This window comes from Thalassophryne amazonica, chromosome 8 (genome assembly GCF_902500255.1).
Source record: "Thalassophryne amazonica chromosome 8, fThaAma1.1, whole genome shotgun sequence".
Taxonomy (NCBI): domain Eukaryota; kingdom Metazoa; phylum Chordata; class Actinopteri; order Batrachoidiformes; family Batrachoididae; genus Thalassophryne; species Thalassophryne amazonica.
In genome coordinates this window covers 116,151,109-116,177,828 of record NC_047110.1, presented here as the reverse complement: position 1 = coordinate 116,177,828, position 26,720 = coordinate 116,151,109, and the positions used below count along the sequence as shown (strand labels likewise).

At 42.4% G+C, this 26,720-nt stretch overlaps 1 protein-coding gene across 1 annotated transcript in view; it reads left to right on the top strand.

Annotated features, from left to right (window-relative positions):
* Window positions 1-26,720, top strand: part of LOC117516380 (acyl-coenzyme A thioesterase 1-like) — a 128,522-nt gene that overhangs the window by 3,848 nt on the left and 97,954 nt on the right. Inside the window, exon 2 of the mRNA XM_034177351.1 lies at window positions 23,180-23,381. Within this exon, the coding sequence (XP_034033242.1) occupies window positions 23,186-23,381 (196 nt within the window). The 5' untranslated portion in view covers window positions 23,180-23,185. The remainder of the gene's footprint in view (window positions 1-23,179; window positions 23,382-26,720) is intronic.

The following is a 26,720-nucleotide window of genomic DNA, read 5'->3' as shown; positions in this document are numbered from 1 at the left end:
ACAGCTTTAGTGAGTACCAGACACTTCAAAGAGTAACAGACAGCTTTAAAAAGTAACAGACAGCGCTTTAAAGTACCAGACAGCTTCAAAGAACCAGACAGCTTCAAAAGTACCATACAGCTTCAAAGGTACCATACGCTTCAAAGTACCAGACAGCTTCAAAAGGGTACCATACAGCTTCAAAGATACCAGACAGCTTTAGAGGTATGTAACAGACAGCTTCAAAGTGTAGCAGACACTTTTAGAGACGTAACAGACAGCTTTAAAGAGTAACAGCTTTTAAAGAGTGACAGACAGCTTTAGAGAGTACCAGACAGCTTTAAAGAGTAACAGACAGCTTTAGAGAGTAACAGACAAATCTGCAGCTTTAGAGAGTAACAGACAGTCAACAAACAGCTTCAGAGGGTACCAGACAGCTTCAAAGAGTAACAGACAAATCTGCAGCTTTAAAGAGTAACAGACAGATGGGTGAGTAACAGACAGCTTTAGAGAGTACCAGACAGCTTCAAAGAGTAACAGACAAATCTGCAGCTTTAGAAAGCAACAGACAACAAACAGCTTCAAAGAGTACCAGACAGCTTCAAAGAGTACCAGACAGCTTTAGAGAGTACCAGACAACTTCAAAGAGTAACAGACAGCTTTAAAAAGTAACAGACAGCTTTAAAAAGTACCAGACAGCTTCAAAGAGTACCAGACAGCTTCAAAGAGTACCATACAGCTTCAAAGAGTACCATACAGCTTCAAAGAGTACCAGACAGCTTCAAAGGGTACCATACAGCTTCAAAGAGTAACAGACAGCTTTAGAGAGTACCAGACAGCTTTAGAGAGTACCAGACAGCTTCAAAGCGTAACAGACAGCTTTAGAGAGTACCAGACAGCTTTAGAGAGTACCAGACAGCTTCAAAGAGTACCAGACAGCTTCAAAGAGTAACAGACAAATCTGCAGCTTTAGAAAGCAACAGACAACAAACGGCTTCAGAGGGTACCAGACAGCTTCAAAGAGTAACAGACAGCTTTAAAAAGTAACAGACAAATCTGTAGCTTTAGAAAGCAACAGACAACAAACAGCTTCAAAGAGTACCAGACAGCTTCAAAGAGTACCAGACAGCTTTAGAGAGTACCAGACAGCTTCAAAGAGTAACAGACAGCTTTAAAAAGTAACAGACAGCTTCAAAGAGTACCAGACAGCTTCAAACAGTACCATACAGCTTCAAAGAGTACCAGACAGCTTCAAAGAGTACCAGACAGCTTTAGAGAGTACCAGACAGCTTTAGAGAGTACCAGACAACTTCAAAGAGTAACAGACAGCTTTAGAGGGTACCAGACAGCTTTAGAGAGTACCAGACTGCTTCAAAGAGTACCAGACAGCTTCAAAGAGTAACAGACAGCTTTATAAAGTAACAGACAAATCTTCAGCTTTAGAAAGCAACAGACAGCAAACGGCTTCAGACAGCTTTAGAGAGTACCAGACAGCTTTAGAGAGTAACAGACAGCTTTAGAGAGTACCAGACCGCTTCAAAGAGTAACAGACCGCTTCAAAGAGTAACAGACAGCTTTAGAGAGTAACAGACAAATCTGCAGCTTTAGAGAGTAACAGACAGACAACAAACGGCTTCAGAGGGTACCAGACAGCTTCACAGAATAACAGACAAATCTGCAGCTTTAAAGAGTAACAGACGGGTGAGTAACAGACAGCTTTAGAGAGTAACAGACAGCTTTAGAGAGTAACAGACAGACAACAAACGGCTTCAGAGGGTACCAGACAGCTTCAAAGAGTAACACACAAATCTGCAGCTTTAAAGAGTAACAGACAGCTTTAGAGAGTAACAGACAGCTTCAAAGAGTAAGAGACAGCTTTAGAGTGTAACAGACAGCTTCAAAGTGTAACAGACACTTTTAGAGAGTAACAGACAGCTTTAAAGAGTAACAGCTTTAAAGAGTGACAGACAGCTTTAGAGAGTACCAGACAGCTTTAAAGTGTAACAGACAGCTTTAGAGAGTAACAGACAAATCTGCAGCTTTAGAGAGTAACAGACAGTCAACAAACAGCTTCAGAGGGTACCAGACAGCTTCAAAGAGTAACAGACAAATCTGCAGCTTTAAAGAGTAACAGACAGATGGGTGAGTAACAGACAGCTTTAGAGAGTACCAGACAGCTTCAAAGAGTAACAGACAAATCTGCAGCTTTAGAAAGCAACAGACAACAAACAGCTTCAAAGAGTACCAGACAGCTTCAAAGAGTACCAGACAGCTTTAGAGAGTACCAGACAGCTTTAGAGAGTACCAGACAGCTTCAAAGCGTAACAGACAGCTTTAGAGAGTACCAGACAGCTTTAGAGAGTACCAGACAGCTTCAAAGAGTACCAGACAGCTTCAAAGAGTAACAGACAAATCTGCAGCTTTAGAAAGCAACAGACAACAAACGGCTTCAGAGGGTACCAGACAGCTTCAAAGAGTAACAGACAGCTTTAAAAAGTAACAGACAAATCTGCAGCTTTAGAAAGCAACAGACAACAAACGGCTTCAGAGGGTACCAGACAGCTTCAAAGAGTACCAGACAGCTTTAGAGAGTACCAGACAGCTTTAAAGAGTAACAGACAGCTTTAAAGAGTAACAGACAGCTTTAGAGAGTACCAGACAGCTTCAAAGAGTAACAGACATCTTTAGAGAGTAACAGACAGCTTTGAAGAGTAACAGACAGCTTTAGAGAGTACCAGACAGCTTCAAAGAGTACCAGACAGCTTTAGAGAGTACCAGACAGATTTAAAGAGTACCAGACAGCTTTAGAGAGTACCAGACAGCTTTAAAGAGTAACAGACAGCTTTAGAAAGTACCAGACAGCTTTAGAGAGTAACAGACAGCTTTAGAGAGTAACAGACAGCTTCAAAGAGTAACAGACAGCTTTAGAGAGTAACAGACAGCTTCAAAGAGTAACAGACAGCTTCAAAGAGTAACAGACAGCTTTAGAGAGTAACAGACAGCTTTAGAGTGTAACAGACAGCTTCAAAGAGTAACAGACAGCTTCAAAGAGTAACAGCTTTAGAGAGTATCAGACAGCTTCAAAGAGTAACAGACAGCTTTAAAAAGTAACAGACAGCTTCAAAGAGTACCAGACAGCTTCAAAGAGTACCAGACAGCTTCAAAGAGTACCAGACAGCTTTAGAGAGTACCAGACAGCTTCAAAGAGTACCAGACAGCTTCAAAGAGTACCAGACAGCTTTAGAGAGTACCAGACAGCTTCAAAGCGTAACAGACAGCTTTAGAGAGTACCAGACAGCTTCAAAGAGTACCAGACAGCTTCAAAGAGTAACAGACAAATCTGCAGCTTTAGAAAGCAACAGACAACAAACGGCTTCAGAGGGTACCAGACAGCTTCAAAGAGTAACAGACAGCTTTAGAGACTAACAGACAGCTTTAGAGAGTACCAGACAGCTTTAAAGAGTACCAGACAGCTTTAGAGAGTACCGGACAGCTTTAAAGAGTAACAGACAGCTTCAAAGAGTAACAGACAGCTTCAAAGAGTAACAGACAGCTTCAAAGAGTAACCAGACAGCTTTAAAGAGTACCAGACAGCTTTAAAGAGTACCCGACAGCTTTAGAGAGTACCAGACAGCTTCAAAGAGTAACAGACAACTTTAGAGAGTAACAGACAGCTTCAAAGAGTAACAGACAGCTTTAGAGAGTAACAGACATCTTTAGAGAGTAACAGACAGCTTTAAAGAGTAACAGATAGCTTCAAAGAGTAACAGACAGCTTTAGAGAGTACCACACAGCTTCAAAGAGTAACAGACAGCTTTAGAGACTAACAGACAGCTTTAGAGAGTACCAGACAGCTTTAAAGAGTACCAGACAGCTTCAAAGAGTACCAGACAGCTTTAGAGAGTACCAGACAGCTTTAAAGAGTACCAGACAGCTTTAGAGAGTACCAGACAGCTTTAAAGAGTAACAGACAGCTTTAGAAAGTAACAGACAGCTTTAGAGAGTAACAGACAGCTTTAGAGAGTAACAGACAGCTTCAAAGAGTAACAGACAGCTTTAGAGAGTAACAGACAGCTTTAGAGAGTAACAGACAGCTTTAGAGTGTAACAGACAGCTTCAAAGAGTAACAGACAGCTTCAAAGAGTAACAGACAGCTTCAAAGAGTAACAGACAGCTTTAAAAAGTACCAGACAGCTTCAAAGAGTACCAGACAGCTTCAAAGAGTACCAGACAGCTTTAGAGAGTACCAGACAGCTTCAAAGCGTAACAGACAGCTTTAGAGAGTACCAGACAGCTTCAAAGAGTACCAGACAGCTTCAAAGAGTAACAGACAAATCTGCAGCTTTAGAAAGCAACAGACAACAAACGGCTTCAGAGGGTACCAGACAGCTTCAAAGAGTAACAGACAGCTTTAGAGACTAACAGACAGCTTTAGAGAGTACCAGACAGCTTTAAAGAGTACCAGACAGCTTTAAAGAGTACCAGACAGCTTTAGAGAGTACCGGACAGCTTTAAAGAGTAACAGACAGCTTCAAAGAGTAACAAACAGCTTCAAAGAGTAACCAGACAGCTTTAAAGAGTACCCGACAGCTTTAGAGAGTACCAGACAGCTTCAAAGAGTAACAGACAACTTTAGAGAGTAACAGACAGCTTCAAAGAGTAACAGACAGCTTTAGAGAGTAACAGACAGCTTTAGAGAGTAACAGCTTTAAAGAGTAACAGATAGCTTCAAAGAGTAACAGACAGCTTTAGAGAGTACCACACAGCTTCAAAGAGTAACAGACAGCTTTAGAGAGTACCACACAGCTTCAAAGAGTAACAGACAAATCTGCAGCTTTAGAAAGCAACAGACAACAAACAGCTTCAAAGAGTACCAGACAGCTTCAAAGAGTACCAGACAGCTTCAAACAGTACCATACAGCTTCAAAGAGTACCAGACAGCTTTAGAGAGTACCAAACAGCTTCAAAGAGTAACAGACAGCTTTAGAGAGTACCACACAGCTTCAAAGAGTAACAGACAAATCTGCAGCTTTAGAAAGCAACAGACAACAAACAGCTTCAAAGAGTACCAGACAGCTTCAAACAGTACCAGACAGCTTTAGAGAGTACCAAACAGCTTTAGAGAGTACCAGACAACTTCAAAGAGTAACAGACAGCTTTAGAGAGTACCAGACAGCTTTAGAGGGTACCAGACAGCTTTAGAGAGTACCAGACAGCTTTAGAGAGTACCAGACTGCTTCAAAGAGTACCAGACAGCTTTAGAGAGTAACAGACAGCTTTAGAGGGTACCAGACAGCTTTAGAGGGTACCAGACAGCTTTAGAGAGTACCAGACAGCTTCAAAGAGTACCAGACAGCTTTAGAGAGTACCAGACAGCTTTAGAGAGTACCAGACAGCTTCAAAGAGTACCAGACAGCTTCAAAGAGTACCAGACAGCTTTAGAGAGTACCAGACAGCTTCAAAGAGTACCAGACAGCTTTAGAGAGTACCAGACAGCTTCAAAGAGTACCAGACAGCTTCAAAGAGTACCAGACAGCTTTAGAGAGTACCAGACAGCTTTAGAGAGTACCAGACAGCTTCAAAGAGTACCAGACAGCTTCAAAGAGTACCAGACAGCTTTAGAGAGTACCAGACAGCTTCAAAGAGTACCAGACAGCTTTAGAGAGTACCAGACAGCTTTAGAGAGTACCAGACAGCTTCAAAGAGTACCAGACAGCTTCAAAGAGTACCAGACAGCTTTAAAGAGTACCAGACAGCTTTAGAGAGTAACAGACAGCTTTAGAGAGTAACAGACAGCTTTAGAGAGTAACAGACAGACGTGTGAGTAACAGCTTTAGAGTAACAGGCAGAAATCTGCATCTTTAAAGAGTAACAGACTGTTAATGTCATCTTTAGAAATACTTATGTTATATATCATTGATTCTAATACATTTAATACCAGTGAGGCCAGTTACTTATAAGACGCAGAGCCGGTCCAAGGCATACGCCAACTACGCGGTCACTTAGGTCCTCCACGCCACCAGGGGGCCCCGAGAGCAGCGAGACGTCGTGATAAAAAAGTAAATATATACATGAAATTAAAATAATATTGAATAATTTAAACGAAATTGTATTACACCCGAAAAATATAAATTAATTTTGACAAAATACCAATACTAGGTTAATTGATGCCTCCTGTTGGCTGCTGCCACCGTTGGGCAAATTTAGATGCACCGCTTGTGTCAGGAGGTCGATGATTAATCATGAAGTGTAAATCATGTCTCAGAAAAGAAATGATCCCTCTGGAGCGGAGAAAAGAAAAAACAACAAGACAAAGGTAGGTTTGCATGTCCAATATTACAATGTTTGTTGTCGTTATTTGTGAAATGCTCCGTTCGTTTAGTGTAAAGCGCTTTAGGTGTCTTAAAGTCAGAGGCGATTGCTCTAAGACTGCAGTCCCCTAAAATGTCAAAAAATAAGTGATCAAATATATACTGTTGTGTGTACATGTCAGTGACTAAATATGCGCTATAACGCGCTCAACTTTTGTTCAGAATCAGCTTCTTATCACTGGGAACGACGCGGCTTTCCTCTCACTCAAACCCGCAGCTTCACAGCGCTTTAAACAGTGTGACAGACTTCAATAGTGACACAAAGCATGCAGCGAAACGAGACGAGTCATTGGATAAATGCTGGGCTTTGTCCCGCCCATCGGACGCTCAACGTGTCTGGGGGTCTATGGGGCAGTGGGCGGGCCTCGGCCGGCCCGGACGCTCAGCTTCTGCATGATGATTGGATGATCTGTCTGAGGCTGAATCCCTTTTTGATTGACAGCGAAATGAGCGAATCAGCGATCTTTTGGTGTAAACATCCGTGGGAGCGTTTTTTAATTTTCATTCTGTTCTGAGTTGAACCGGAGACTTTCTTAATCCTCTTAGCGGCATTTTCTTTGTTAAAAATGACTAGCGACAAATCGAGCTTCTATTTCTGGTGTTTTTTTGTAGCTGCTTGTGTTTGCAGACTGACTTCTATCTCAGTTTCTGTTCCTACCGAGCAGCGGGTGCTGCTGAGCTCCTTCACCGTCACAAAGCGCTCACAGGCGGACAAACTTCACACTAGACTATTTGAATGTTGTGGACCGGATTTTGGCGAAGCCATTTGATAGTCTTCCTTAAGAAGAAAAACTTAAACAGCAGGGCAGATCAACTCTCAGGTTAATTTGGTGCCAAAGGAGGGAAAAGTAGCTCAGCTCTCAATGGTTTTCAGGCCAAAGTTAAAGAAATAGCCCCCAGTACAATGTTTGTGCATTGCTCTGCACACACATTGCTGTTATGTTGTGGATTTCTGTGTTCACTTTGGAGATTATTTAAGTATTCTATTTATTATTTAAGTATTTAATTTTGATTACAACTTTATTTTTCTGTAAGATAATGTGAATGTCATTTGATTCTATTTTGTATTTGGATATTGAACATTTTGCACATCTGAAAGAAATTAAACTATTTAACGTGTTTCCTATAAATGCAGTCTCCTGCCTGCTGATGTTACTTTCAAATAGTTAAATTAATGAGCCATACTTATACATCACTCTGTATGTAGAAGTTAATTAAAACATATTTATGAGTTTGCTACCCCTTTAAGGTTAAAAACAAGAATGACACCTGCATGATGTAAGATAATTACAAATAATGCTAATGATTGTGGGTACGTTACACACATAACACTGTAGCCTATGGAATAATGAGGCATCTGGTGCTGAGGTGATGGTAGGGGGGCCCCCAAATGAAATTCTGCTTAAGGCCCCATAAAGGCTTGGGCCGGCCCTGGTAAGACGTTACTCTAATCTGACTGCTTTTTTCGGTAACGAGTAATCGTGTTAAAGGGTCCCTGCCACGCCATGACGTTTTTACATATTCTTGAAGAACAAAAAAGCTTTTTCCACATTTTGTCTTTGTTTTTTTTTTTACCATAAAATTACACTGAACAAGGATTTAGACGTTTCGTTACCCATCTGAGAATTTGTATTTACCACCTCCGGGATGTGACGTCATGCGAGTAAATGTGTCAAAGCACGGCTCTGTTTACCAACACAGCAGACACGGACAGCGAAGGCATAGTGAGCGATTATAGCGAAGATTTAAGTGACATATCGATTGTTTTGTTTTTTTCTTTTCTTTTTTTTCCCCGTCTGCATATATAGTGATGGTAAATGCCACACTGGCAGAACTATTTATGAACATTAATACCCATATATGCAATTTATTCTTGCAAGACAGAAGGTATGTAGTGTGTGAGTGAATGTGGTGTGTGTGACCCCCATCCGCCCTTCCCTATCAGCCTACAACATCCTCCTTAAAGCCAACCGACAACTTCTATCAGGAAGGACCGACCACCAAAACAACCCAAAGACACACAAGAACAAAAGACAAGTGGTGAAGACAATAACTGTGACGTGAGACACCGAGGAGACGGGGCCCCAACCATACGACATACCAGGACAAACAACCACACATGAACAAACAGTGACAGCAGCAGTCTGTTGTCTAATTAGTGAGCATCCATACCCTAATCCAGAACACCGGAGTGTTAATCCTCTTAAGAGCACCCAAAAACCGGATTGTGGTGACGGCCACAAACACACGACCATCCACACACAGAGACCCAGATCACAGCTAAATATCCGATCACTACTGTGGCTGGTGTGTTGGGCCAAGACAAGAGTACAGAACCTTACCATATGACATGGACCACTCCGGCACATCAGAAGCCACGCGGCCGGCCACGAGCGCCGAAGGAAGTGGGTCCAGGACGCAGGGCCCCAGGGAAGCCAGGAGAAAAGGGGCAGAGGAAGGGCATGGGGGCCAGGAAAGGCAGCCCCCGCAGCCACCGGACAGCACAGCAAACCAACAGGGGAGCAGCCCGACAGCGCTGGAATGCCGTCAGGCGACGGCCCCCCCCACCCCCCCACAGGGTCACAGGGAGCCGCCCCAAACCCGAGGAAAGCACACAGGGTGCCGGCATGGGCCCACCAATAGGGCCCCATAGGCCCAGAGCAGGGCCAGGGGACCACGGCAGAACCGGCGAGGCAGTCCCCCTACCCCAGAGCCCCAGACGGCCACAGCCACCCAGGGCCAACCCCACGTGCCACACTCAACCTACCTGCCAACCCCACCATAGTTGTTACAATTAATCTCCCTTGCTGTGTACAACCCCCTAAGTGTGCAAAGATAAAGTGTTGCATTAAAAGCAGGGCAAGAGACGGCAGGTGGCAGACTGCTGTGGGTGGCCACGGCACACCGCTGTGCCACAGCCAGCCCTGCAAACCCACCACTGCCTAGTGACCCCGACTCTAACTTGGTGAAGGTGTTTACTAAATGTGTAGAAGGAAGGTGTGTACATTAAAATTGCAAGGCAGGGGTGGCGGATGGAGATCGCTGTGGTACACTGCAGCGCACAGCTGCGCCACAGAACATTGACATTTTTGTGTTTTCCAAATATACATATGCATGTAAACTGAACAGCCTGTTTTTTGTTCAGACGTCTGTTCGTTCAAAGTAGATTAGATGTGATACAATTTATGATTACAGATGTTCTGTATGTGTATTTTAGAAAGGAAAGTCTCCATTTAGCATAAACATTTTTCTACAATATTATGCCTGATAAAATTTGATATAGAAGTAAAATTTTCTTTTATTTAGAAATCTTTTTTTCCCATCCCATGTGGGTCTACAGCTTTTCAGATAAAGATTTGCAATCATTTGCGTTGTATAAAAAGTGAAGAATTAGCAATCACAAGAAACTGACTTATAAATGATTAAATATACACAGAATGTACAGAAACTTTATTTTCAGTGATTTTAGAACAAACTCCTGAATTTAAGGGTGATTCTTAGACTACGGGCACTTATTATGTCCTTTGATCATATTGTATGAAAAACAGAAAAAAGGGGAAATTTCACACTTTTATAGTTATCTTTACAATGAAAGTGTGTTAAGAAATTTGTTCTAGTAGTCTATGATGACTTTTTCACCTTTTTTCAGCATCATTATATGCAAATATTGGTTTTGTGCTTGTCCCACACCCAGACTTTTGATCTTCAATGATAAAAATGAATGGTAAAGAAACATTTTTTCTAATGTTTTAAAATATCTCTGAATAAAATATCAGTAAAATAATCAAAACATAATTGGGGTATTCAATGTCTTACAACTGTTGTGATTTTTTTAAACAAAATGTAGTTGTCCTACACTATTGCCGTAATTTCCACCACAACACTGTAATGTCCCTTTAAACAGTTTGTATGAAAGATTGTTTGGGTAGTTTCTATGGAGATAAACAGTGACATCAGAGCACGTGTATATAGCGCCAAATCACAACAAACAGTTGCCCCAAGGCGCTTTATATTGTAAGGCAATGGTGTGGTGGAAATTACATTTACAAGGCCAATAGTGCCCGTAGTTAAAGAATCACCCTTAAGCACGCTGTGCTGCTGAAATAATTTTTTCATACACAAACACACCGTGCCAGGAATAAATGATCATTTATAAGAAAAGATGGTGAGTGAACAAACTATTCTGTGTTTTGTACGCAGCTTATATCGTCCTCCACAGCATTGTTGTTGTTGTCGTCAGCTGACAGCTGTCAGGTTCGGCTGGAACATACATGGTTTGGAGCCGCTCATTATTTACACCGTGGCTTCCTTTCATCAGAAACTTCCTCATCTTCTTCAAAAACAATCGATATGTCACTTAAATCTTCGCTATAATCGCTCACTATGGCTTCGCTGTCCGTGTCTGCTGTGTTGATAAACAGAGCCGCGCTGCGACACATTTACTCAACTGACTGACATCACATCGCAGCGATAAAGTAGGTCAACTCGGAGGTGGTAAATACAAATTCTCAGATGGGTAACGAAACATCTAAATCCTTGTTCAGTGTAATTTTATGGTAAAAAACAAAGACAACATGTGGAAAAAGCTTTTTTAATTCTTCAAGAATAGGTAAAAATGTCATGGCGTGGGAGGGACACTTTAAGATTTCCAAATCAGTAATCAGATTAAAGTCACTGTGCGTTACTCGTATTTTTATACAGTATAAACCAGGTTTGACCGGCCGGTCGATCACAGCATTAAAAGTGGGTGAAGTGGACAATTCAGCTCTTCATCTGGTGTTTTGTGCAGCAGCTACAAGTAAAAAAAAAAACAGCTGTCATCTCAAAACCTGCGCTGAGCTTTACAAAGACTTTTTTACTTTTTTTGTTTAAAACTCTGAGCCGCTGTCTGTCCTCACTAAAAACAACTGAGCCAAGGTGCGTTAACAACAAATACACTTTCTTCCCACCCAATTGCACCTAAAGTCTCTTTCTGAGGACGACATAAAAATGATAAAACTTTCTTGTCAATCTGGTCGTGTTTCTCCATAAATTCATGTTTTCCATTCTTCTTAGACAGCAAACTGGGTGGGGAGTGGGGGGGAGACTTAGTTCCTTTTAAAATTGAGCAAACAGTCAAGTTTTTCAAGGCATAATGAGTAACTGAATTACTATTTCAAAGTAACTGTGGTTTACACATATCTCCTTATAAGTGCCTGCAGGAGGTCACTGCCTTCTTGCTAAAAACACGGGACACTGCGTTCTTGCTGAGGTCTAAAACCACTTTCATCTACATTTATCTTCTTAAAATTGCCGACCACTCTGCATATTTATCTCTGCTCCATCTGTTCAGTGGGTCACGGCTTGGGCCGTCATCAATGATTATTTTGATAATCGACTAGTCACCGATTTATTTTTGCGCTTAGTTGACTAATCAGATCATACATAAATTGCAGCTTATTGCACCAGTACACAGCTGTTATTCGTCTTTGAATGTTGCTCATCTTCAACTGCTTTTCTGGGTTCGGGTCACGGGGGCAAAGCTCCAGCAGGGGACCCCATACTTCCCATTCCCGGGCCACATTGACCACCTCTGACTGGGGGATCCCAAGGTATTCCCAGGCCAGTGTGGAGATACAATCTCTCCACCTAGTCCTGGGTCTTCACCTGGGTCTCCTTCCAGATGGACATGCCTGGAACACCTCCCTAGGGAGGCGCCCAGGAGGCATCCTTACCAGGTGTCCGAACCACCTCAGCTGGCTCCTTTCCATGTGAAGGAGCAGTGACTCTACTCCGAGCTCCCTACGGATGACCGAACCTCTCACCCTATCTCTAAGGGAGACACCATCCACCCTCCTGAGGAAGCTCATTTCGTCTGCTTGTACCTGCGATCTAGTTCTATGGGTCATGGCCAAGCCAGAGTAGGAACAAAGCTTTACCAGTAGATCGAGAGCTTCACATTTTGGTTCAGCTCCCTTTTTGTCACAATAGTACAGTAGAGCGAATTCAACCCTGCCCCTGCTGCACCGATTCTCCAGCCAATCTCACGCTCCATCATCTGCTCACTCGTGAACAAGACCCCGAGGTACTTAGGCTCCTTCACTTGGGGCAAGACCTCATTCCCTACCTGGAGTAGGCAATCCATTGGTTTCCTGCTGAGAATTGTCTCAGTCAAAATATTGGCTGTAAGCGATACCATAAAACAAAGCACAAATGACTTGGATTTAGAAATATATGCTATCTACTCTTATGATTAGCAGCTTTCAAGGAACAAGATAAATGCCAGAAATGCAGGTCAGCCAGACTCAAGGTAAATTCCAAAAATATGCAAAAGTTTAATGTCGAAACGTGAATCAAAAATATTATTACAGGAGGAATAACAAAGATACAATTACAAACCCAACCAAGGGAGTGGGGAAACAAAGTTCCAACAAAATACAAGAAATTAATGTCCAAGTGTTATCAAAAAAGTCAGAGGCTTGAGCGGGGAAAAAGAACAAAATACAATTTCAAACCCTACAAAGGGGATGGGGAATTAAGTACCAAAAATACAGGAAGTCATGTGCAAGTGTAAAACCAACATTAGGAGAGGCTGGTACAGGATAAAGAAGGAAAACACACTTTCAACTCTTCACAGGGGGGATGGGGGGAAAAAACAGCTGAGGTCAAAGGTACAAAGTCCAACAAAATCAAAACAGAAATACAGCCATGGTAAAAGGTACTGAAACACGAAGAAGTGAAAAACCAAACACAGAGTAATGAGCCCGCAATGGAAGAACAAACAAAGGAGGTTTAAATGGACAACAGAACAGGTGACACACAAGACGTGAGTTAACGGGAGAGACACAGAGACATGGAAGGACAGTAACAACCACAGACTGAAAGGATGCAGACAGATAAAGAAGACAGGAGGAGGCAAAACGTGTCTGACACAAAACGTCTGCAAGAAGGGGAGACAATCGGTGCAAAACGCACATGCCCAACCTGCAGCCCCACGAGTGACAGCCTGAGGACACGTGTGTCATATAATGTGATTATATAGTACATGTGCAGTCTAATGTGCATGTCCATGTTCAGTTGGAAAGTTACTTACAAGAAAGTAAGCTGTATTTGTGTGTGTTCCTGTGAATTCTTTAACAAGATAATATAATAATCCTCTGTGGAATATACCTGTGTGGACATTTGGATTATTTACATGGTGTCAGAAGACTTGACGGACACTTCGCTTTGTTCGGAAGATGGCCAAGTTTAATTCACCGGAGAATTTCAGATACGAAAGTCCGAGTGAGTGGGCTGATTGGCGGCAACATTTTCAGCGGTATCGTATGGCTACGAAACCGTTCAAAGAAGACGGAGAAGTACAGGTCAGACATAAAGATCCCGAAATGTGCCCAGCTAAGAATTCTACATGCAACAACTGTGGGAAAAGGGGCCACTGGGAAAGGAAATGTCGCAGCAAAGCAGTTAGAGAAGTAACTGAGGGGGCAGAGGAGACACAATTCTTCCTGGGGGCAGTGACTAGCACAAAGAGAAATGATGAACTATGGACTGTGCAGTTTACAACTGGGGCAAATTCAAGATTGACACTGGCGCCGACACAAATGTCATGGGAGTGGAGCCATTCAGCAAATTAGTTCCAGAGAAGAAACTAGAGCCCTCCACCATCACACTGTGCAGCCCGGGTGGTCAGCTGGACTGTCTGGTGAAATTCACAGCCAACGTTGAATACAAAGGCAAGCCCTACTCCTTCCCAGTGTATGTCATCCGTGGCCAGACAGCAAGCAGCCTGCTCAGCAGAGACACTGCAACCATGGTGGGACTGGTGAAGCGCATTGAGGAAGTTCACAAGGCATTTGGTGAGCATGGGACTCTCAAAACAGATCCAGTCAAGATCCAGTTAAAGGAGAATGCTCAACCATATGCCGTGCACGCCGCTCGCTGAGTTCCCTTACCTCTGATGCAGAAAGTTAAGGAGGAACTAAAGTGAATGGAGGAGAACGACATCATTGAGCTGGTGACTGAGCCAACAGACTGGTGCGCGCCTATGGTGCTTGTTCCGAGGGAGAATGGAAATGTGCGCATCTGTGTGGATTTAAAGAGGTTGAACGAAGATGTGAGGAGAGAGAGAGATACATCCTTCCTACTGCAGAGGAAATCATAGCAAAACTCAGCGGTGCAACGACATTCACCTCACTCGATGCATCCTCTGGATTTTGGCAGATCCCTCTGCACCCTGAAAGCAGCAAGTTGACCACGTTCATTATGCCCGGAGGTACGCTTTCAAAAGGCTCCCATTTGGCATCACCAGTGCTCCCGAAATCTTCCAACGCAAGATGGCGGAGACTCTGTGACCTCAATGGCGTGGCGATGTACATGGACGACGTGCTGGTGTATGGACAGACACCAGAACAGCATGACCAGCGCCTCAGCAAAGTGCTCAAGAGGATTGAGTCAGCCAGTCTGAAGCTCAACAAAGAAAAGTGCAAGTTCAGACAGAACACGCTTCATTTCCTGGGCCTGGTCATCGACGAGTCGGGGGTGAGACCTGACCCTGACAAGGTAAAAGCCATCCGAAAGCTACCAGTACCACACGACATCCAGGAGCTGAGACGAGTGCTGGGAATGTTCAACTATCTGGGGAAATTCATACCCAACCTGTCTACAATAGGCCAGCCATTGTACGCACTGCTCAAGTCCAAGTCAGCCTGGGTATGGGACCATGCCCAGCAGGAGACATTTCACAAGATCAAAGAGTGCCTCTCCACCTCTCCAGTCCTGAAGTTCTATGACGTGAACAGACCAACTGCTGTCTCAGCTGATGCCAGCAGTTATGGCATTGGCGGTGTGCTGCTTCAGCTGCGTGACAACGACTGGAAACCAGTGGCATACTGCTCTTGCCGACTGTCTGATGTGGAAACCAGGTATGCACAGATTGAGAAGGAGTGCTTGGCGAGTGTGTGGGCTTGTGAGAGATTCGAAAAGTACCTGTACGGTCTGGAGGACTTCAAGCTGATCATAGACCATAAGCCTTTTAAATCAGTTCCTAGGCTGTGATAATCTAAAAATTGCAGTATCCTTTGAATGCACTTCTTGAATGCAATATCTTTAGAATGTTCAGTAATACTGTGTTGTGCCTTTGTTTGTTTACAGGGGAATATCAAAACTTAAAAGGGGAGATGTCATATAATGTGATTATAGTACACGTAAATGGTGTAATACATCTTTAAGAGAATCTGGCCACTGCGCATGTGCAGTCTAGTGCGCATGTCCATGTTCAGTTGGAAAGTTAGCTACAAGAAAGTAAGCTGTATTTGTGTGTGTTCCTGTGAATTCTTTAATCAATCAATTTTTTTTTATATAGCGCCAAATCACAACAAACAGTTGCCCCAAGGCGCCTTATATTGTAAGGCAAGGCCATACAATAATTATGTAAAACCCCAACAGTCAAAACGACCCCCTGTGAGCAAGCACTTGGCTACAGTGGGAAGGAAAAACTCCCTTTTAACAGGAAGAAACCTCCAGCAGAACCAGGCTCAGGGAGGGGCAGTCTTCTGCTGGGACTGGTTGGGGCTGAGGGAGAGAACCAGGAAAAAGACATGCTGTGGAGGGGAGCAGAGATCGATCACTAATGATTAAATGCAGAGTGGTGCATACAGAGCAAAAAGAGAAAGAAACAATGCATCATGGGAACCCCCCAGCAGTCTACGTCTATAGCAGCATAACTAAGGGATGGTTCAGGGTCACCTGATCCAGCCCTAACTATAAGCTTTAGCAAAAAGGAAAGTTTTAAGCCTAATCTTAAAAGTAGAGAGGGTGTCTGTCTCCCTGATCTGAATTGGGAGCTGGTTCCACAGGAGAGGAGCCTGAAAGCTGAAGGCTCTGCCTCCCATTCTACTCTTACAAACCCTAGGAACTACAAGTAAGCCTGCAGTCTGAGAGCGAAGCGCTCTATTGGGGTGATATGGTACTACGAGGTCCCTAAGATAAGATGGGACCTGATTATTCAAAACCTTATAAGTAAGAAGAAGAATTTTAAATTCTATTCTAGAATTAACAGGAAGCCAATGAAGAGAGGCCAATATGGGTGAGATATGCTCTCTCCTTCTAGTCCCCGTTAGTACTCTAGCTGCAGCATTTTGAATTAACTGAAGGCTTTTCAGGGAACTTTTAGGACAACCTGATAATAATGAATTACAATAGTCCAGCCTAGAGGAAATAAATGCATGAATTAGTTTTTCAGCATCACTCTGAGACAAGACCTTTCTAATTTTAGAGATATTGCGCAAATGCAAAAAAGCAGTCCTACATATTTGTTTAATATGCGCTTTGAAGGACATATCCTGATCAAAAATGACTCCAAGGTTTCTCACAGTATTACTAGAGGTCAGGGTAATGCCATCCAGAGTAAGGATCTGGTTAGACACCATGTTTCTAAGATTTGTGGGGCCAAGTACAATAACTTCAGTTTTATCTGAGTTTAAAAGCAGGAAATTAGAGGTCATCCATGTCTTTATGTCTGTAAGACAATCCTGCAGTTTAGCTAATTGGTGTGTGTCCTCTGGCTTCATGGATAGATAAATCTGGGTATCATCTGCGTAACAATGAAAATTTAAGCAATGCCGTCTAATAATACTGCCTAAGGGAAGCATGTATAAAGTGAATAAAATTGGTCCTAGCACAGAACCTTGTGGAACTCCATAATTAACTTTAGTCTGTGAAGAAGATTCCCCATTTACATGAACAAATTGTAATCTATTAGATAAATATGATTCAAACCACTGCAGCGCAGTGCCTTTAATACCTATGGCATGCTCTAATCTCTGTAATAAAATTTTATGGTCAACAGTATCAAAAGCAGCACTGAGGTCTAACAGAACAAGCACAGAGATGAGTCCACTGTCTGAGGCCATAAGAAGATCATTTGTAACCTTCACTAATGCTGTTTCTGTACTATGATGAATTCTAAAACCTGACTGAAACTCTTCAAATAGACCATTCCTCTGCAGATGATCAGTTAGCTGTTTTACAACTACCCTTTCAAGAATTTTTGAGAGAAAAGGAAGGTTGGAGATTGGCCTATAATTAGCTAAGATAGCTGGGTCAAGTGATGGCTTTTTAAGTAATGGTTTAATTACTGCCACCTTAAAAGCCTGTGGTACATAGCCAACTAATAAAGATAGATTGATCATATTTAAGATCGAAGCATTAAATAATGGTAGGGCTTCCTTGAGCAGCCTGGTAGGAATGGGGTCTAATAGACATGTTGATGATATATGTTTAACAATATAATAATCCTCTGTGGAATATATCCGTGTGGACATTTGGATTATTTACAGCGTGTGTCCATCAGACAGTCAGAGCACACAAAAGGACACGCTCACAAGACAGCAGAGATCAGAGACACATGCACTCAAGTGCACTCACACACACAAAGGGGATTCACAGGACTCAGAGGAAAGAAACACCAAACTCCATTAAAACCCCATAAACAGACGACATCCAACATCCTCATTATTAAAATGAGGGAGCCAGTCAATAAATGGTATTAGTGCAAATTCCAATCAGAAGGGTACCAGCTTAATTAGTTAAGTGATTATCGTTGTAGTCAATAAGTGTACTTTATTAACTTTCTAGTAGAGAAGCTTGAATCTTCGACTGGACTGGGTTACTTGACACGAAGCTTCCTCAGCTAAAATTCTTGCTCTGGTCGTCTGACTTCTGTCTTGACTCTTGTAAAGAAGGGTTATGGTTATCTATTGAGCTCGTTGGACTACTTTCTCCATCCTGCTCAGGGTGCCGCTCTCGTTGGAGCGACAACATACAGAATGCGTCTCTTTGTCCCAGACTGATCTCCTTCAGTGCAGCTTCTTGTTCTGACTTTAACACCAAGTTAACACCCAGGTCTTTCATCACCAACTGTAAATGGTCATCAAAACATTCCAAACGTATCTTTCTGAACTCTTCCGCTTGAACAATAACAGGTGAAGTTGCTCATAAACTTTAAGTTTCTTAAATATTAATTATGGCCACTCTTAAAACTTTGCTCAGAGCACAACAGAAATCCTTTCAAATATAACACATTTAAATATGGATCAAACTAAACTTTAACTGGAAAAGACACGGTTAATCAGTGTTATCTTTCCTCAGAACCAGCGGTTACTTCACAGAAATGAACTTGAATCCTGACGAACAGTAATTATGTGGAAAGTTGCTCAGTCACCACTGTCATCGAAGGCCGTAAGAAATTTGAATGCATTCGATGATGATAAATAAGCACTTAATTCATTCATTCACTCAATACAAATAACATAAAATCTGTGGCTTTTTGTTTGATTGATAGCGAGGGGGTTTTAGTAACACCTCATGAGGGTTTATCTCGTATCAGTCAAAAAGATTAGATAGAACTTTATTGATTCCGTGGGAAGACTCCCTCAGGGAAATTGAGGTTCCAGCAGCACACAGAGCCAGAAGCACAGGATGATCAAAATATTGGCTTATTGTTACATTTGTTGCTTTTAGAGCTGAAACAACTAATCGAGTTAATCGATTAAAATCAATTATTAAAATAGTTGTCAACTAATTTAGTCATCGATTAGTTGCTAAATAACTGTTTTACCGCAAATGTTTCGTTTCTTCCATATAATCAACCAAGCTTTGCTTTGAATCTTGAACCAATGGAGTGCTTCGAGCTGCTGCTTCGTCGGTTTCATTTGTTTTATTTCACTTTATCTTAATTTTTCCCCACTAAAACCCTAAAGAGCATATGTCTGTGAGGAATATTTACCTTTTTTTTATGTTAAACTGACCTGTTATGGTCTTCTGAAACGGTTGATAGATGTATTTTATGCTAACGCTGATGCTAGCGTGTTAGCATGTCTATGGCGTTTTCAGTGTTAAAGTTAGCATTAAGCTGCTGGCATTTCAGCATGTTTGTGCATTTGTTTTCTGTATAATAATTAACGGCTCAGTGTTTGTTGTCATAAGAGTCAAATGTATTATAAATTATAATATTTTTTAATGTATTATTATTTATATATTAATAATATTAGCAACAATAATAATAGTAATAATAACTAATAATGCTACAATACAATTTTAGAGAGAGACATGAGTCACGTGTGTCATTGTGAAATGACCACATAGTTTACAAGTTATACAGAGAATGTTACACATATAATGAGTCAGGCTACAATTTTTGATTTAGGTTTTATGGTTAACTGGTTATGCTAATTGCTCATTTGCAGCAACAAAAATACCTCTTTTTTCACCATATATCTTATAACATTTATATGTTTCAATGTTGTTTTATGGCAACTCAGCACTTTGATAAAGCAATGTCATTTGAAATAATTATTTTTGTTTATTATAAACTGTTTTATTCTTTATTATTTTATATTTCAACAGCCAAGGGACATTTGACGATTTGTTGATTTTCAAGTATTTTAAGTTTTCAAATAATGTTCTGTTGTTAAATAACGTGATGGAAGGAGAGAAAAATTGTTTCCCTGGTACATTTTTAAAAAATTCCCCGCTAATCCGATTAATCGTGTCGAAACCCCATCAGATTCATAGATGATCCAAATAATCGTTTGTTGCAGCCCTAGTTGCTTTTACATTGCTGCCAGTTCACCCTCAGCAGTATTCATGCTTTCACCAGGTGCTCTATGAACATGTGTTCTAATTGTAAACTCTTTTTTTACTTTCACCCACCTGAGGGTGTAACCACACACTCTCCACCCACTCAAAACCTGCACCTCCAACTTTCCAACATGCTTACTCAACTTCCACCTGCACATATGGATCATGTCTGTAACACCCCGTTCAGACACACTGCTAGTGAGTGCGTCACAGAGCCAAGGGGCAGCACGCACGCATCTGAACGGCCTGTCACAGCTGTAATACACATCATATCACAGTTACAACATCTAACTCATATGAAGGGATGATGTGGCAACTGTATTACCAAGTGATTACAGTATGAATAGAATAAACAATCACCTTTGGAACGGCTCCAGGTGCAGCTCCCGCCGCTCAGCGCGCAGTGGGCTGCAGCCTGTGACACAATCTGATCAGTCCACAGCTCCTGCATGAGCTCATATCATCTGATCGGTCACGTGTTTAATCAGATGCTTCATGGGTGCGTTCATTTGAAAGCGTGTTTGCACACGTGTCAACAAAAATATAAACGCAACACTTTTGGTTTTGCTCCCATTTTGTATGAGATTAACTCAACGATCTAAAACTTTTTCCACATACACAATATCACCATTTCCCTCAAATACTGTGCACAAACCAGTCTAAATCTGTGATATTGAGCACTTCTCCTTTGCTGAGATAATCCATCCCACCTCACAGGTGTGCCATATCAAGATGCTGATTAGACACCATGATTAGTGCACAGGTGTGCCTTAGACTGCCCACAATAAAAGGCCACTCTGAAAGGTGCAGTTTTGTTTTATTGGGGGGGATACCAGTCAGTATCTGGTGTGACCACCATTTGCCTCATGCAGTGCAACACATCTCCTTCGCATCATCCGTGAAGAGAACACCTCTCCAACGTGCCAAACGGCAGCAAATGTGAGCATTTGCCCACTCAAATCGGTTACAACGACGAACTGGAGTCAGGTCGAGACCCCGATGAGGACGACGAGCATGCAGATGAGCTTCCCTGAGACAGTTTCTGACAGTTTGTGCAGAAATTCTTTGGTTATGCAAACCGATTGTTCCAGCAGCTGTCCGAGTGGATGGTCTCAGATGATCTTGGAGGTGAACATGCTGGATGTGGAGGTCCTGGGCTGGTGTGGTTACACGTGGTCTGCGGTTGTGAGGCTGGTTGGATGTACTGCCAAATTCTCTGAAACGCCTTTGGAGACGGCTTATGGTAGAGAAATGAACATTCAATACACGAGCAACAGTTCTGGTTGACATTCCTGCTGTCAGCATGCCAATTGCACACTCCCTCAAATCTTGCGACATCTGTGGCATTGTGCTGTGTGATAAAACTGCACCTTTCAGAGTGGCCTTTTATTGTGGGCAGTCTAAGGCACACCTGTGCACTAATCATGGTGTCTAATCAGCATCTTGATATGGCACACCTGTGAGGTGGGATGGATTATCTCAACAAAGGAGAAGTGCTCACTATCACAGATTCAGACTGGTTTGTGAACAATATTTGAGAGAAATGGTAATATTGTATATGTGGAAAAAGTTTTAGATCTTTGAGTTCATCTCATACAAAATGGGAGCAAAACCAAAAGTGTTGCGTTTATATTTTTGTTGAGTGTATATATATATATATACGCATGCGTGTGTACACGTGTGTGAATTTGTAGAAACACTTTGTGTTGATTTTGTGTCTTTTCTGTGTGTAATACCGCCAGATGTTCCCCTAGGATCTCCAGATGTTTCCTTCAGTCTACTTGTGTTTTCCTCACACGTCCAGGCAGGTGGACACTCTTGTCCATGCCGTCTTTGTTGTGTCTCCACATGTTGTGTTTTTGTGATTTGTTTTCCAGCCCGGGCAAGTTTGGTGTTCCGTCTCCATCTGAATACAAACACATTTTATTCTCTTCTTTGGCATTTCTGTCAGGGTGGGCAGAGGCCCGGCATCCAGGGCGTCTGGACCCACAAAGCAGACTTCCAGACTAGGCTTTGGTGGAAGTGAAACCATGGATGTTATTCCAGGCTTTGGTTTGATACACATGTGGTCAGTCAGTGAAGCAGAAGTATCAACAGGATTAGGCTGAGATGCAGTCATAAACGAGCAGGGGTCAGAAGCACAAGTAGACACAGACATCAGGGATGAGGCAAGAGGCACATTCAGGGAGGACAGAGCAGGATTCAGAACACAGCAAGACAAAACTCAGGACTATGAAAGGTGCTGGAAAGTGTACAAAGACAACAATCTGGCAGTGAGCTGTGAGACTGTGAGGGTTTAAATGCTGGTGGACCAATCAGGGTGTGAAATTACGAACAGGTGGTGTTAACGAGGTGCACATGTGGAGCAATCTAGAAAGTTGTTTTGGCTAGTTTACAAAGATTAAACACTGTACAAGATAGGGAGGAAGAGAGTGCACCAAGTGGAGTGATGTAAGATACAGAGATACGTAGACAGGTGCAAAGAGTATGACTGAAGGCAAACGCAAAGCAGACAGCAGTGATGGCAGGTGCAGCGCATGGAGTGAACATAATAAGATGGGATGATGTAAAAACTGAGAACAGGGATCAGACAGACTATAATGCAACTATGAACAGGAACCAGGATAGAGCGTGAAGATTACTCAGAGAATGATACTGAGAAAATAAACACAAATAAGGAAAGCAAAATAAACAAGTGATAAACTAATGATCAATAAAGCAAGCACAAACTGGCTGGAGAAAACTAGAACGATGGCTAATGAATCCAGTGACAAAGAAACAAGGTGATGGAACAAAACCAGTGAGAACAGCAGAAATAAACAGATGATAACTAAATGACAATGAAAACAAACCGGCAGTACAACCTGGACTGAACCATGGCTGAAGTATAGAAAGTGACACAGAAACAAAGTAGCAAAGTAAAATAGAACCCAGGATAATGAAAACAAATAACTAATAAATCCAAGCAGAAGCCGATGGTGAATAAAAGAAAGAGGCAACATAGGGATCAACGCCTAGATCAGGGCTGGGAATTTTTTTTTTTAACACAAGCCTGAATTCTTTTTTTTTCGGTCAGGATCCTAGATGTTGGAGCACCACTGAGTTTGTCAGTGAGAGATGACGTGTGAATGTGTGGTTGTCTGAAAGAAGACTCCCATTCGTCCTCAGCCTAGAAGTATTTTGTGTATTTTTTTTTTTCTTTTTTCATTCAGATCACTATGGACAGGAAGAGTTGCTGTGTCAGGTTGTCTGTCCAACCGTCCAGAGTCCTCGTGGATGAGAAGTTGTCCATTCTGGTGCAGAACCTGTGTCCTGATTCCAGGGTGACCCTTCACGCCCTGTACCAGTGTGAGGGTGGACACAACTGGGAGGCGTTCGCTCACTATGTCTCCGATGCCACCGGATCCATCAACGGTATAGAAACATCATGATATTGACTTTTAAAAAATCAGTAAACTGTCACTAATTTATTTGTTTTGATGAATCCTTAATCCCTAATTCTGAGCTGCTCGGTCTGCTGCCACCACAACCCGGAACAGGATAAGCGGCAGCAAATGAATGAATGAATATTTTTTAATGTGTGAAGCACGAAAACTGTACTTTGATTATCTGTCCAGAAAGTGGTTGTGGGGAAGCAGCCAGACTATGGTGTCAGATCAGTGACAGAACCCCATGGGTAGATAGTAATTGCGCACGCATACAAATTATCACTGTGCACACACAAATCACTCCGTGCACACAGATTGTCTCTGCACGCAAACGCAAAAAAAAAAAAAAAATAATAATTTTTGTATGTAATGTCCTGCTGGAATAACTTTGTGTCTAATGAACGGTTACTTAGTGAGACTCAGATGAGGAGGATTACTGAGACTGTGAGAGAACATCAGACACAACATTTAGTCCACGTGGGGAGTTTCTCTGGACAGGATGCAGGACACAGGTTTCTGTGTGAAGGACCCCAGAGACTGAAGAAGGTCATATGGAAACTGATTGTGTGCTTGGGTGGTATTTATACAGAACCCCAGACATTTTGTTGGATGCAGCAGTGAGCCAGCTCTGACCTGATCTCCCAGTTTGAGTCCATGACCGGGATAAGGGTAATACACCTGGGCTGTGCATTGTCACATCTGTTTTGATTGGCAACCACCCAGTCAGACCAACAGCCCAACCCTGTCTGATGAAAGTAACCATCTCATGAGTGCAAGCAGCTGATACCTGGTAGTGTTTGACCTCATCCTGTTACTGGGGCTCTCAGCACGAGACATCTGGGAATTAGATCACAATAAGGGCAAGAAAATACCTGGCCATTGTGTCACAAAGCAAACCGTGACAGTCTTCTGAGTCCATTCAAGTTAGCTATACAGCGCCAAATCAAAACAAGAGTAAGGGCTGACATAAAGGAGGGTAAGGGTTAGCCTAAAGGAGAGTAAGGACTAACCCTAAGTAGCAAAAGTGTCTCCCATGCAAATGACTGCTGGCAGTGGAAGTCATTGGCCAGTGGCAATGAGCTCCTTGTGTTTTTACCACAGCCCAGAGAACAGATAGGTCTGTCTCCCCCCTTGTTGTCACTGAGTTTGGGCGGGGGGTTGCTTTTGTCTCCAGTTCTTGTCTGCCCTGATTGAAGTGTGATGCGTTTGTTATGTGATGAGTTCTTCTGTTATGATTGGTGACCTCTCCTCATCAACTGCTCCCCTGTGTTGTGGACTGCCACAGGGTTCTATTCTTGGCCCTATTCTATTTTCTTTGTACATTTTGCCGTTGGGATCAATTATAGCTCAGCACAACCCGACCTTTCATTGCTGTGCAGATGATCTGCAGATCTATCTGCCTATGAGGACTAATGGAAGAGATGCTTTGTCGTCATTATTTCATTGTATTTTGTATTCATGATGTAAAGCAGTGGCTGTCCCAAAACGTCCTCTACCTGAATGATGGTAAAAGTGAGACCATTGTGTTTGGGCATTTTGGCATGCCAAATGCGGTAACACCAAACTTTGGTGCTCTGGCTAATTATGTAAAACCAGCTGTCAAGAATTTGTGATATTTGACAGCTGTTTGAGGTTCAATCAACAGATAAACTCTTTTGTTTAAGCAAGTTTCTTCCAGCTTTGTATCCTGGCTATAGTAAAGCACTTCCTCAGTTGAGTATTGTAATGCACTTTATTCTGGCATCAACCAGTCTCCAGTTGGTGCAGAATGCTGCTGCTCTTCTTTTAACAAACACTTTTAGATGTGAGCATATTACTCCTGTCCTCTACTCACTCCACTGGCTCCCAGTTCATTTTACAATTGATTTTAAAATTTTAATGTTTGCTTTTAAAGCACCTACTTACCTGTCTGAAATTTTAACTCTCCACACTTACAGTAGGACATTGCGGGCATCTGGTTGACTTTACTTAGATGTTCTGAGGTCAGAATCTAAACTCTGGGGTGATGGTGTTTTTGCGGTAGCTGAACCCAGACTGTGGAACAAGCTACCCCTCGACTTGCTCACTATTCCTGACCGAGCACTTTTTAAATCTACAGTGCGGTAAAAAGTATTTAGTGAGCCCCTGAATGTACAAGTTCTCCTACTTAGAAAGATGAGAGAGTCTGTGATTTTCAACATAGGTACACTTCAACTATGAGAGACAAAATGAGAAAAAAAATCCAGGAAATCACATAGGAGTTAGGATTTTTAAAGAATTTATTTCTAAATTATGGTGGAAAATAAGTATTTGGTCACCCACAAACAAGCAAGATTTCTGGCTCTCACAGACCTGTAACAACTTCTTTAAGAAGCTCTTCTGTCCTCCACCTGTTACCTGTATTAATGGCACCTGTTAGAACTTGTTATCTGTATAAAAGACACCTGTCCACAGCCTCAAACAGTCAGACTCCAAATTCAACCATGGCCAAGACCAAAGAGCTGTCAGAGGACACCAGGAAGAACATTGTAGATGTGCACTAGGCTGGGAAGAGTGAATCTACAATAGCCAAGCAGGTTGGTGTGAATAAATCAACTGTGGGAGCAACTGTAAGAAAATGGAAGACATACAAGACCATTGATAATCTCCCTCGATCTGGGGCTCCACACAAGATGTCATCCAGTGGGGTCAAAATGATCATGAGAACGGTGAACAAAAATCCCAGAACTACACGGAGGGACCTGATGAAGGACCTGCAGAGAGCTGGGACCAAAGTAACAAAGGCTACACACTACACAGAGAGGGACTCAAATCCTGCAGTGCCAGGCGTGTCCCCCTGCTTAAGCCAGTACATGTCCAGGCCCATCTGAAGTTTGCCAGAAAGCATATGGATGATCCAGAAGAGAATTGGGAGAGTATCAAGTGGTCAGATGAAACCAAAATAGAACATTTTGGTAAAAACTCAACCCATCATGTTTGGAAGAAGAAGAATGCTGAGTTGCATTCCAAGAACACCATATCTACTGTGAAGCATGGGGGTGGAAACATCATGCTTTGGGGCTCTTTTTCTGCAACGGGGACAGGACGACTTATCCGTGTTAAGGGAAGAATGAATGTGGCCATGTATCATGAGATTTTAAGACAAAACCTCCTTCCATCAGTGACAGCATTGAAGATGCAACGTGGCTGGGTCTTCCAGCATGACAATGATCTCAAACACACTGCTCGGGCAACGAAGGAGTGGCTCTGTAAAAAGCATTTCAAGGTCTTGGAGTGGCCAAGCCAGTCTCCAGACCTCAACCCCATAGAAAATTTGTTGAGGGATTTGAAAGTCCATGTTGCCCAG